Source organism: Cebus imitator, unplaced genomic scaffold (assembly GCF_001604975.1).
Source record: "Cebus imitator isolate Cc_AM_T3 unplaced genomic scaffold, Cebus_imitator-1.0 Scaffold260, whole genome shotgun sequence".
Lineage (NCBI taxonomy): Eukaryota > Metazoa > Chordata > Mammalia > Primates > Cebidae > Cebus > Cebus imitator.
This window is the reverse complement of record NW_016107575.1, coordinates 791,463-805,192: the sequence shown is the minus strand read 5'-3', so window position 1 is coordinate 805,192 and position 13,730 is coordinate 791,463. Positions and strand designations below refer to the sequence as shown.

At 47.8% G+C, this 13,730-nt stretch overlaps 1 protein-coding gene across 7 annotated transcripts in view; it reads left to right on the top strand.

Moving 5' to 3' along the window:
* HIPK2 (homeodomain interacting protein kinase 2) overlaps positions 1 to 13,730 on the top strand; it is a 219,476-nt gene that overhangs the window by 188,254 nt on the left and 17,492 nt on the right. For 6 of the 7 annotated variants that reach the window (XM_017499793.2, XM_017499790.2, XM_037728261.1 and 3 more), the window contains exon 13: positions 8,820 to 9,067. In XM_017499793.2, coding sequence (XP_017355282.1) covers positions 8,820 to 9,067 — 248 coding nt within the window. The remainder of the gene's footprint in view (positions 1 to 8,819; positions 9,068 to 13,730) is intronic. The other variant, XM_037728262.1, reaches the window with a different exon arrangement.

Sequence of the window (13,730 nt, the reverse complement as noted above, 5' to 3'; positions counted from 1 at the left end):
GCACACTGATCATCCTTGTTCCCGAGCCTGATTTCTCCCATGCCGCAGGCATGTTGATTCCCACCTTCTGTGTTCCCAGCCTCATTTCTTATTTGCTACTTTCCCCAGTGGTAGTCCTGTCACTTTGCCTGCAGTGCTGGTTAATTCCCCTAACACGGCTCAGCCCCAGCTTGGCAGCCAGAGTCCGGCAGTCGATGACCGTCAGAGGGATGGCAGTGCCTCCACCACCAAAGGCACTTTTAGACCTGATTGAGGGTGTCACTAAACCTCTATGCCCAGATGATATTGCCTAGAATTTTTAAAAGAAAGCCAAGGCAAAATCATTATTCCTGACTCCGAATATGTGGCACTGTTAGCGGCACAGCAGATGGCAGGCCAGCAGCTCCACTCATAAGAACTCCAGAGCGTGTTGGAGGCAGACGCTGGGAGACGCTGAGCTAAAGACAGGGGAATCATAGCAAGCATCCACCCACTGCTTCACCCACACTGGCTCCTCCATCATTTGATGAGGCATGCAAGGCTGGTATTTCTATTCCCATTTGATAGATGAAGAAACTGAGGCTCAGGAAAGGTAGGTGACTCACCCAAATTGATTCTGATAGGTTCTAAATAGCAGAATTGGGACTCAGGTACCATGCTATTGAAGAACTGGCAAACTTAATTACTGGCAAAAATAACTGATTTCAGTCATTCACTCAATGAATACAAATTCCATCCTGCTCCCTCCTGTGACTACCACTCTGCCATGGTAGCTCCCACTGTGTGCAGGGCACCATGCCAGGGCCATAGGGAGTCTAGAGGATTGTCCACTGGGCCCCCACTTGGTGCTGGGCATTTGGCAGGGTGCTGGAGCCATGGCACTGAGAAGGGTGGAGTCGGCTCTTTTAAAAGTAGGAAGCCTGGGAAGAACCAGGGGACTCCTTTTCAGTGAATCAGTGTTGGACTAGGGGACTCCAATCATGGCTAGAAAATTGGCCAAAAGATGAAACAGATATCGTTCTGGGTCCCCCAGGATTAAGTAGTAGAACTAGTCTTTTAAATATTTATAGACGATTTTGATTAGAAAAGCATTTAATTGCCTGCACATACTGAACAAGCCGTCTTTTCTCTCCTGGACCCTCTTGGACAGTTTATAGGTACACATCTCATGATCCAGACCCTCCTGCTAACCTTACCTTGTGCATTTAATCGTGTAAAGGCTGTAACATATGACCTGTAGTCATGAGGGTAATTTTTTGTATTTTTGTAAGAACTAGAGACAGTGTCTCGCTATGTTGCCCAGGCTGGTCTTGAACTCCTGGGCTTAAGCAGTTCTCCTGCCTTGATCTCCCAAAGTGCTGGGATTACAGGATGTGAGCTGCCATGCCTGGCCAGGAGTAATTTTTTAAGTGTGTAAACCAAAGAGGCTCATGTCAACTGATCAGCTAGAAATGATTTTGTCCAGTCTCCATTATTCATTCATGTATTCACTCATTCAGTTACCTGGATATTCTGGTAGGTGGGTTGTTTTGCTCAGGTCATCAGGGCCCTCCTGCAGGCTGTTATTCATTGCGCATGTGTAAGCAGCCACTGTTTCAGCCAATGTCACCGAAAATGAGAACTTGAAGAAAATCAATTCATAAATATCACTCAGTATTTTAGATATAAAAACAGTTACTTGGGTCACTCTTAACACATTTATATATTAAAAAACTTGACCCAAAATGTTTTCCTTCTTTAAACAAAGTTGAAAGTCTAGAGAAATTATTATAGATAAAGCAAGGTTAGAAAACTGATGAGCCGCTGCTCAAGTTATATTGGCCTGAAAAATTAACATCCACTTAACAGAGGGAGCAAAAAAAACACACACATTCATTTATTATTGCATGGGCAAAAAACCCAAAGCGGGACGAGCCTCCATTGCTACCTGTCACCATGTAGCTTGCTCCATCCTGCCATTGGTTGAGAAGCTACTCACAGCCAACCTCCTGCTGTGCTCGTGGGGACATGGGAATCAGGCTTGAGTGAAGGGACAAAGGAACCCAGACACACAGTGCCATTTGAAGGAACTTTGGTGTCTCTCCGTTTTGAGTACAACACACCCCAGTTGAAAGATATTTCAGTCATGTGACTCATCTCAAGAGATGATGGATCTTCTGTTCAGCTGACTTCACCACACCCTCTTTACAGGACTCCATTTAAGACACTCGAGTGAGTTGAGAGGTGTGGCTTAAGGGTGCATTTTGAAAGGAGGCGCCAGGCATGGTGGCTTATACCTGGAATCCCAGCACTTTGAGAGGCCAAGGTGGGAGGATCATGTGAGGCCAGGAGTTTGAAACCAACCTGGGCAACGTAGCAAGACCCTGTCTCTACAAAAAATTTGTTTTAATTCTCCAGGCACAGTGGTACCTGCCTGTAGTCCCAGCTACTCGGGGAGCTGAGGTGGGAGGATTGCTTCCACCCGGGAGTTCCAGGCTGCAGTGAGCTGTGCTCACACCACAACACGGCAGTCTGGATGACAGAGTGAGACCCTGTCTCTAAAAATAGTAACAATAATAACAATTTGAATGGAATGTGTGTACCATATTAAAATGAGTACTTTTTTCTCTGTAATGACGCTAAGCAGCTATCAGGAAGGAGCACGCTGGTCTGGAGGCACCCTGGAATGAACGGGCGTGAGCCACTGTGCCCAGCCAGAAGTAGTCATACGTTTTACATCATCTCGCTGTGATGATTAAAGGAGATAACACATATAAAGTGCTTTAGATCCAATAAATGTTTCCTATACTTAATATTATCAGCATCATAGTAATAGAACATATAGCATTGACTATGAAATCAGAATAGTGAATGAAGTTATTGGAGGAGATGATGAGTTTTGACCCTGGTCTTAAAGGGTGAAATTGACTCAGATTAGCACATAGAAATTAGAGACACATTCCAGATAAGACCCTACAGGGGAGGGGTCACAGCTGATCCTCTGGCAGTGTTTTCTCCTTTAGGGATTTCTTTACTTTTTAGCTCCTTATTTATTTGCATCATTTTTAAATGATGAAAATGATCTATTGCCATGACAACACAGTGCAGTTGTGATCTCTGACAGCCTTGTTCTTTATTCAGAAGTGACATTCTATCAAGGCCATTTCAGCAAATATTTCTCATTCTGCTCCTATCACTGTCTCTCTTACTTGCATTAACCAACTCATAATGGGATTGATGAGCTGTCAATAATAATTAGACACAATCGTGAAATGAATCCCAGTAGTATCGATACAGACGAGCCTAAAGAATCTGCAGTGGTCACATCAAATGTGTGCTCATTTCTAAAGCAACTCGTTTAACAGTGTCCCATTAATTCTCTAATCTGCATAGTGTGTTCAGGTAGAGCGCAGAGCTGTCTAACAATGGAAGAGATGAACAGCTAGCAAATGAATTCACCTTCTGCAACCCTGTCACTTATAAATCCAAAAAGGCAGGCAAATCAGCATCAAGCTGTGCCGAATATACTTGCTCATTAAGCCAGGTGCTCCCCAGCTATAACAAAGGGATGGGACCCAGGAAGAGTTTAGAGAGGTTTTAGCCCACACTCCTTGTAGATACTTAGACGCTGACGTGCAGATTCTTCAGTCTCTTTGGTGGGAGGCTCCCTACCTGCCTGGTTTCTATGCAGGAGGTGGCCCTCACTTCTCACAGGTCATCCAGGCCAAGCTATCAGTTCTCACAGGACTCACGCCAGAAAGCCATTCTTCAGTGCAAGAAGCTCAGTGACTCATGAAGTGGCTATTGTGCCTTGAGATAATTCCAGTTGTTAGAAAATTCTTATTCATATTAAGCTGAAGCTTCTCCACAATTTCCAAATTGGAGTAAAGAGCTCCAAATATGCCCGATTTGAATTTTACTCACGGACAGAGTACAGTTTTGCCAAAATTAGTGTGTATGTCTTTGTCTTTGTTTTAAAAAAAAAAAAAAAACTGCTCATTTTCTAAACTACTCAGATCCTAAGGAAGATACAATCAGCAAGAACTGGCCAGATCTGGGTCTATAGGTAACGTACATCTACTAAACGGATCACTTCCCTCTCCAGATTAAGGCTACACCATTCCTATTTCAAAATGTCTCTAGGAATCTTTCAGAGATCCTCACCATGGCTCCTTTAATACCATGAGTAATCTCTCGCAATGAATTTCAGAGCAGTTTGGAGCTGAATGGATATTACAGGTTATCCAGGCCCCTGTCCGGAGCCACAGCAGCAAAGGGACAGCAGAGCTAGGACTGCAGTGGCAGCTCCCAGGACACATTTGGGAGTCAGCCTCCATCCTCACGTGGGGTCTTCCATCCACAGAATGTGCACCTGCCACAGCACATGTCTGTGTTTCGCTGGATGACCAGGAGTAGCCATGCCCGAGGCTAAGAGGGAAGGGCAGGACAGCGCCATCTCACCTCCCCGTGGGAAGCAGCAGCTGCACACAGTCTTGGTTCCCAGCTGTTCCCCTGGCCCTCGGAGCACTTCGAAATAGTGCAGGGTGCAAGGAGTTCCCTTACTACACAAGAGACTGCAGCAGGCGGGTTGTTTCCCTTTACTCTCCCCACTCATCCCAGAAGACAGCTGCGGGTTTTACTGCCCCTGTCGTCTTAAGGCGGCTCTCCTTCCCTCCTGTGCTCCCTCCTCGTCCTCAGCCTCCTGTGTCTCCCTGATCTCAGATCCCTCCTTGTTCCCTCCTAGCTCAGAGACCTTCTCCTGGAATCCCACTTCCTAATTCTTTTTTTGTTTAATTTATGTTTATAAAATATTTCTAGATATTCTTTTTTGTTATTGGTGGACAGCAATCTTTTTTTTTTTTTTTTTTTGAGACAGAGTCTCGCTCCGTCCCCCAGGCTAGAGTACTGTGGTGCGATCTAGCTCACTACAACCGTACTTCCCAGGTTCAAACAGTTCTACTTCAGCCTCCCAGGAAGCTAGGATTATAGGTATGTGCCAGCACACCCAGGATTTTTAAATTTTTTCTTTTTTGAGACAGTCTCACTCTCACTCAGGCTGGAGTGCAGTGGTGTGACCTCAGCTCACTGCAACCTCTGCCTCCCAGGTTCAAGAGATTCTCCTGCCTCAGCCTCCCGAGTAGTTGGGATTACAGGTATGCACCACTACACCTGGCTAATATTTGTATTTTTAGTAGAGACGGGGTTTTGCCATGTTGGCCAGGCTGGTCTCGAACTCCTGACCTCAAGCAATCTGCCTGCCTTGGCCTCCCAAAGTGCTGATTACAGGTGTGAGCCACTGTACCTAATTCTTTTTATTTATTTTTACTGTTTTCTCTTTAGAGTGTAGGTCCCTCTCTGTCACCCACACTGGAGTGCAGTGACATGATCACAGCTCACTGTAGCCTCAAACTCCTGGCCTCAAGCCATTTTACTGCCTCAGCCTCCCTAGCAGCTAGGACTATAGGCATGCACCACCATGCCTAGCTAATGTTTTTACTTTTGTGGAGGTGGGGTCTCACTCTGTCGCCCAGACTGGTCTCAAACTCCTGGCCTCAAGCAGTCCTCCCACCTTGGCCTCCCAAAGTGCTGGGATTACAGGGGTGAGCCACCACACCCAGCTCCCACTTTATAATTCTTGTACTGGGCGGCGGTGCCCTCCCAACCCTCCAGGTGTCTCTACTGAGCCCTTCTGTACAGCTGCAAAGTGCCCAAGACACTGAATCTCTTTTGCTTTTTTGTTTCTGAGTGCGCCTGTGGACTTTGTTTTTGATGGAGATATAATTCAGGTACTGTACAGTTCACCTATTGAATGTGTATAGTTCAGTGGTTTTAATCTATTAATTTTTAATTGTGGTAAAATATATATAACATAAAATTTGCCATTTCAACCATTTTAAGTGTAAATTCAGTGACATTAATTATACTCATCATGCTATGCAGCCATCACCATTATCTATTTTCAGAACTCTTCCATCGCCCCAACCAAAAACTATACTATTAATCAGTAACTTCCCACTTTCTTCTCCCCTAGCTCCCAACCTCTGGTAACCTCTGACGTATTTTCTGCCTGTATGAATTTGCCTGTTTAGATATTTCGTATATGTAGGCTCAAAACTATTTGTCCTTTTGTGTCTGGTTTATTGCATTTAATGTTTTCAAGGTCCATCCATATTGTAGCATGTATCAGAACTTTTTTTTTGCGGTGGGGGGACAGGGTCTCTCTGTCACCCAGGCTGGAGTGCAGTGGTGTGATCATAGCTCACTGCAGCCTCAAACTCCTGGGCTCGAGGAATGATCCTCCCACCTCAGTCTCCTAAACAGCTGGGACTGCAGACACATACCACCAGACCTGGCTTATTTTTTAAATTTTTTATAGAGATGGGCTCTTACTGTGTTGCCAGGGCTGGTCTTGAACTCCTGGCTTCAAGCAGTCCTCCCGCCTCAGCCTCCCAAAGTGCTGGGATTACAGGCATCAGCCACACCTCCCAGTGTTCATTCATTTTTATGACTGAATAGTATTCCACATTTTCTGTCCATCCATCAGTTGATGGACACTTGTGTTGTTTCCAGCTCTTGGTGTTATGAACAGTGCTGCAGTGAACATTGGTTTACATGTATCTGAGTACCTGTTTCCAATTCCTTTGAATACGTACTCAGGAATGGAATTGCTATACGGTAACTCTGTTTACCTTTTTGAGGAAGAATCCTATGGACATTTCATATTTAAACTGTCATAACTGGGAGGTTTGGGTCTTTATTAATTAAAATTTATCTATTTTAAGTTAACATGAAGAGCCGTAAATATATGCAGCCAATTAATTCCTCATCTTCTTTTGAGTTCTTAACAATTATCATCTGTACGAGTCATCTGACAGTTAATCACGGAGCCTTTGTGACATACATTATTCTCTCTAACTGGTTATTTTAAAGCTTTTACTGTTTAACTTGTCATGTTTTTATACAGTTCTCCACTGAGATTTTAATCTGCTCAAGGATAGAGACACATATTTCTTTGTATAGGTATTCCCTATAGTACCTATCATAGATAGATCTCCAAGATATGATGAGTTTTAATTTTCTTTCATTTCAATCTTCTGGTTTATTCATAGACTTGAAAGAAAGAAACTTTTCCAGCAAGTCCTTACCCTGCTAGAATTCTCTTTGCCTATATAAGTTTTTTGCAAACCTGTTTTCACATGCTAAATAAGTTAACACAACTTATAAGAAGAATAATGATAACAGCTGTTATGGAATACTTACTATGTGTTGTGTACCATTTAAAGCACTTTACTTGTATTTTCTCACTTAGTTCTCAAAACAAGCCTATGACTTAGGTACAATTATTACCTACCTTTTACTGATGAGGCCACGAAATCACTGCCCTATCACCAGCACATGCTGAAGTTAGACATCTGACTGCAAGGTTCATGTTCTCACCCACAAACACAGTTGGGTACCCTGACCCAGAGAGGACAGTGTCCAGCCACTGGAAGAGCTATCCAGCCTAGTGTCGGGAGCACTGGGCATTGGGGAGCAGGGCCAACGCCTCCTGCAGACTGCACCTCCTGGCTCCCCTAGCCTTCTGTAGCTCCGCAGCTATGCTCGGTTCTTCCATCCCTCCTTCCTGGCTGCTGTGGGCTCTGGAATTTGCCCACTTCCCTGCTGCCCCTAGGGTGGTAGAGATCCATCATGGGAAGAGCCTGGCCTGGCTGTGTGGCCTTAAACAAGATACTCGGCAGGTGGCTGTGACTCCATCAGGCTTTATAAATACCAGCTGCTTCTCTCATCCAATTAGCTGGAAACTGACCTGCTTGCCTAGGCAATTGCTATTTCTTAAAAATAAATGATCAATATACAAAATTAGATGCACGTTCAGTTTTAAAGCCTTAAATAAGCACACAGTAAGCAATACATTTCACATCCATCATGCCAACAAGCCTCTCGCTGAGCTTGAAGACAAAAGTGGTTCCCAAAGTAGCCACACTAACTTAAAAATCTCTGAACAAATAGGCCAGCCAAGAGCCATCCAAAGCCAGTGCCTCCCTATTGTCTGAAGTTTCACATGTAAGATGAAGGCCAGGGTATCAGAGTGGCTTTCACATGGCATCGGCATGGCAGGGGACTTCCCACCAGGTGCCAGTGCCATGCTGACCCCCATCCTTGGCCCAGGCAGTGGAAAAGCTGCAGGTGATCCAGGCTCCTGAGAAGGGGAGTGCAGAGGTCCCGGTGGCCTGCGCACAGTCAGCCCACAGAGCACCCTCAAAGCAAGGAGACGCAGAGGGTGTCCAGTTCAGCTCTGCGTTCTTCTCTGCAGCACGTCTGCACTGCCCCTCAGAGCCTCGCGCCGTATCCCATTTCATGGACATTCCGTTCTCTCCTGAATAAGCTTTGCCAGGCCACAGGCACCAAACCTAAACTCATGACATTCTTCTCCCAGCAACGTTTACTCCTAACCCAGGTCCCCACGTTGCTGGGTTCTTGCTAGTTCTCTCTCCTTGTTCAGTTGGTCCATGGAGGTTGCAAACAGCTCTGGGCTGCAGGTGCCTCCCCTGCAGCTGTGCTGAGCTCTGCTGCACAGAAAGAGCCCAGGCTAGCCTGGAAGCGTCTCACTCCTAGTTCCCGGAAGCAGCTGTGGGTCCAGCACCAGCCCCTTCTTCCTCATGTCTTCACATCTCCCCCTGCTGCGGGCTACACAGGGGATGGTTGCATGTCCAGCCTCCCCATGGGGGTTAGGGAGGGCAGAAGCCCTGTTTGTCCCCTCTCCCTTCTCCCTTCCTCCCCTGCTCCAGGGCATGAAAGTCTAGTTGGGTGTCTCACTCACGACCTTCTCCCACCTCTGACTTCTCCCTTTGTATTTTCAGCACTGTCTCCAAGCAAAGGAAAAACGTCATCAGCTGCGTCACGGTCCATGACTCCCCCTACTCCGACTCCTCCAGCAACACCAGCCCCTACTCCGTGCAGCAGCGTGCCGGGCACAACAATGCCAACGCCTTTGACACCAAGGGGAGCCTGGAGAATCACTGCACGGGGAACCCCCGAACCATCATCGTGCCACCCCTGAAAACCCAGGCCAGCGAAGTATTGGTGGAATGTGATAGCCTGGTGCCAGGTAATTTGGGGCCAGGACAGGACAGGAACGTCTCCCTGGAGAGCAGTTTTCCTGTGTTTCTGCTGCTAGAAATGCTGCTGTATGGGAGCTAGTACAATGGAAAGTGCCCAGTGGCTACAGGCGATCCTTACCCAGGACTCCATTCAGCTAGCCAACGGAGGCTTCTGCTTACCAGCACATTGTATAAGCAGCGTTTTCCTTCTTTAATTCCGTAATCAATACCTCGCTGCCTTTACAATGGCTCTGCTTCCAACTAGGTTGATTAATAGGAAATAAAAGCTGCCTGGTTCTTTATCCCCCAGCCTGGAAAGATACCTGGTCTGGGGAGTTCCTGGCTGACATCTAGCACCACTCCTTTCCAAGAAGCCCTGGTGGTTGGGTGGGCTTCTTGTGTAGGAGGAACCTCCTCCCAATCTTGCTAGGGGAGGCTGAAATCAGCCCCTCTCAGCGCCCCCTCGGAATCGGCTGCAGGGAGGCGAGATCAAGCCGTGCGTGTTTCTCTGCTCACGTGCTGCTCTCTTCAAAGGACTCCTGTCCTGCGAAGGCTTGTCCTAAAAATTGGGCCCTGGAGTAAAGGCTGAGAATGTAACCTTAAGAATAAACTCAGCGGCTCACCATAGATTTTGGAGCATCGGTTTAGCGTTTCCCTTGCTCATGCTCACAGTGGAAGAATGTAGAGGCTGAACCAGGAGAAATCTGCACGTCCCGCTGTTCTGCCCCAAGCTGCACCCAAGCCAATCTGCACCTTCATGATGGCGCAGCTGAAAAGGGAGGGAAAGGGAACGCCAAGAAGCTTTGTCTAGGTGTGAGGACCTGTTACTTCTCAGGAGGACCTCCTGTCTGTGTCACCTGAGGTCGCTACAGGAAACTGGGGACTCTTCCTCGGTGGTGGCCACATGCAAGGCCCAGTGGGCGCAGGCCCTATTCAGGAGCTGCCGCTGAGGCTGAAAAGTGGAGGCAGGGTGGGGTCATTAGGGCTCTCCAGCGCAGCACCTCAGGCCAGCCCGCACGGTGAGGGTCAGTGCCCTGGGACACTCTCCCAAAAGCTCCTGGCATTACCTAGGATGGGGCCCCTTTTGCTGAGAGGCTCTGCCTGAAGGGGAGATGGTGACAGCCACAGGCCCGTGCTCCCCATTACTCACTTCCCAACCAAAGGCAGCATCACCCCTTCCAACATTTGTGTCAGAAGCTCTTTTTCCCTGACTTTGGGGTTACTTACCCCAGCTACCTTTCCTCTGAAGAAATGCTTGTGAAATGCAGCTGCTCAGCACCCTGCTAAAGCTTCTCCATTTTCAAGTCCTGGTCCGTCCCCAATAGTACCATCAAGACGATGCAGCCTCCAAGCGGCTTTGACATCAGAGCCAGCGCTCCTGTGGGCCCAGTGGCAGGGGGTCGTGGTGCCGCAGTATCCTGGCTGCTCCACAAGAAAGACACGTGAGCAGCATGCAGCTGACACTGCACTCTCTTGGAAGGAGGCCTTCCCTTCTGGAAAATGGAGCCATAGCAGTGCCAGATGCCAGGGCGAGCCTTCTGGTTGACTTTCTTGGACTGTACTTACTGCTAGGGTCTGGTGACCTGAAGCCCAAGAGCCAGGCTGGAGCCCCCCCCCAGAATTAAGCACCTCTGTGAAGAAAAGAAAATGAAGCTGGCCTTTCCACAAGGCCACAAAGACATCCCTCTCCAAAAACCATCTTTTTTCTACCCTGGCAAATATTTTGCTGGAACCCCTGCCAGGAAGCAACATTCTCTAGCAGTAACCAAGGGGCCGTGGAAGGCACCCGAAGTCATTTGCGCCAGGAGCCAGGATTCCTTACAAAGAGAAAGGGGCATACTTTCCAGCTCAGCTGGCCTTTAAATACTATTTAAAGCTATATGCAGCACACAGTTTTTAAGTTTTAAGTATTTGAAAAGGATAGAATTTGTCTTGCTGTATATTGTAACATTATTTAAGTTATTTAAACATATATGTGTGCAAACCTCGAAGCTGCAGACTGAACTCATTCCACACACGGGAAATGCAGCCTGTGCCTTCGCGAGCAGGGGCATTCCTCATCGGGTGCCTGCCCTTTCCCAGTCGGTGGTGTTCAATTCTGATACACACCGTTAGCTGCAGAACCCTCCTAGGCTCAGAAAAGTCAGGAAAGCAGCCTTGCTTGGCTCCCTAGTGCCCGGTGGTGTGTACAGGCCGAGGTAGAACTGGTGGCAGCCCCCCAGCTGGAGCTCCCAGAGCACGGGAGAGTTCAGCGTTCCCCAGCCCACCTAGGCCAGGATGCGTGCTGCCTCCCCCTACCATGCCCACCCCCGCCTGCGGCTCTCAGCCTTCCAGTCCTTCTCAGGTTGGGGTTAGTGAAGGTTCTTTTGGAAGCAACAGAATGAACTCTGCACTGGCTTAAGACAACTTATTGGAAGGATGCAGGGCTGAGGGAAAGTTCAGCAACTAAGTCCCAGGCAGGGCAGGAGCCAGAACCCCTGGACCTGAGCGCTGGGGGCCAGAGACCTGCTCTCTGATGCTGCCTTCACTCCACTCAGCCAGTAACTCCCATGCTTCAGTTCCCGTTTCCAGGAGACTAGAATTAATTGTCCCAGCTTGGAGAGACACCTGGTTTGGTTTGGTTTAGTTGGTTTGGTTTGGTTTTGGGTTTGGTTTGGTTTTGGGTTTGGTTTGGTTTGGTTTGGTTTGGTTTGGTTTGGTTTTGGACACAGAGTCTCACTGTCTTGCCCAGGCTGGAGTGCAGTGTCATGATCTCGGCTCACTGCAACCTCCGCCTCGGGTTCAAGCAATTCTCCTGCCTCAGCCTCCCAAGTAGCTGGAATTACAGGCATGCACCACCAAACCCAGCTAACTTTTTGTGTTTTAGTAGAGATAGGGTTTCACCATGTTGGTTGGCCAAGCTGGTCATGAACTCCTAAGCTCAGGCAATCCACCCGCCTCGGCCTCCCAAAGTGCTAGGATTATAGGCATGAGCCACTATGCCTGGCCAAGACACCTATTTTTTGAGCCTCAGCTTTAACCAGGAGACAGAGTTTAATAATAATGCCAACAAGGGCTAACACTTCTTAAGTACTTAAATGCCAGATGCTCAATACTTGAGCCCTTAGATGCCACATACTAAGCATTCTACACGTTTGCAGCTTTCTTTTTTTCTACATTGAGTCCTCAAAAAACCCTCCATCCCCCAGGTTTCAAGGGACCTTTGAGCCTAACGGGTTTGGCTTGGACACAGTGTTGGGTCTCAAGGCTCCGATTCCCAAATGCAGGTCTGCTCAGCCAGGGCCAGGTGGCTCTGGAGTCCTGGGAAGCTTGCTAAGAATACGGATTCTAGATTCCCCACACCTACCCAAGGAATTCTGATTCAGTGGATGGGGTGGGAGGGACCCCAGCTGCAATTGCACGTCAGATTTGGGGCCTCTGAGTAGCACCCACTGCTTCCATCCCCACTGAGCACCTCACCCTGTATGCCCTTCACTCAGGGCAGGGGGCTCCGTGGGGTTTGGGGTCAGGAAGGCCCTCTTCCACCTGCAGTGTGCACCGGGATCTCCTGTCCCTAGGTTTTGGGTTTTCCTTCTACCTTCTTGGGAGGCTGAGACCTCTAGAGGCACATTTCTCTCTTCATCAGCAATCAGCATTCTCTCTTGCTGAGCTCCAGCCTCAGGTGTCTCCTCTTTGACTTTGATTTCATTGCCCTGGGATTTGTAATAGAATTGATCCAACCAAATTCAATCAAGGGCCTGGTCGTCCCCATGCATGGCTCATTAATACTTAGCACCCTCTGCCCCAAGAATGACCAGATTCTCGCCTTTAATACTCACCACCCACAGGATACTTCATTGAGACAGTATGAACCTTCGTGTTCACCTAAGATGCTCAGGCTCCGAAATGAATGCTCTGAACTCTTGCTTCTGAGCATGAGCTGCAGACCAGTCTTTGGGCATCTTGCAATATGTTCTTGCTGCTTCTCCCTTAATATGAAACACTTTACCTGATTCATCATTTGAACACCTCTACTTTGGGCAACTTCCTCAAATGTGGACAGCTTTAGAGTTGGGGCTCTGTGGAAGGACAGCACCATGTTTTGGCGGATGACTGGATTCCCTGGCCAAAGCTCTTTCCCATACACTGTTATTTCATCTTTCCTCTCCTAGGGCTTTTTACGCTTTTCAGTGTCATCAAGCAGTAATCCTAAAGTCCAGCAAGGTTTCCAGAAAATATAAATCACAGCTGTCCTCAGCCAGGCATGGTGGCTCACGCCTGTAATCCCGGCACATTGGGAGGCCAAGGCGGGTGGATCACCCAAGTTCAGGAGTTCGAGACCAGCCTGGCCAACATGGTGAAACCCCGTCTCTACTAAAAATACAAAAATTAGCTGGGGATGGGGATGGGAGCCTGTAATCCCAGCTACCTGGGACGCTGGCGGATCTCTTGAACCCAGGAAGCGAAGGTTGCAGTGAGCTGAGATTGTGCCACTGCACTCTAGCCTGGGCAACAGAGTGAGACGCCATCTCAAAAAAAAGAAAGAAAGAAATATCGCTGTCCTCCATAGAAAGTCAAGGTAATAAAAACATTTCAAGCACGTTCCAGAAACTTAATGTAAAAAAGTAACTGAGTACAAGATACAACACATAGAGTGCTCAAATCAACAAAGGACAGTGGAAAGGAGGTCAC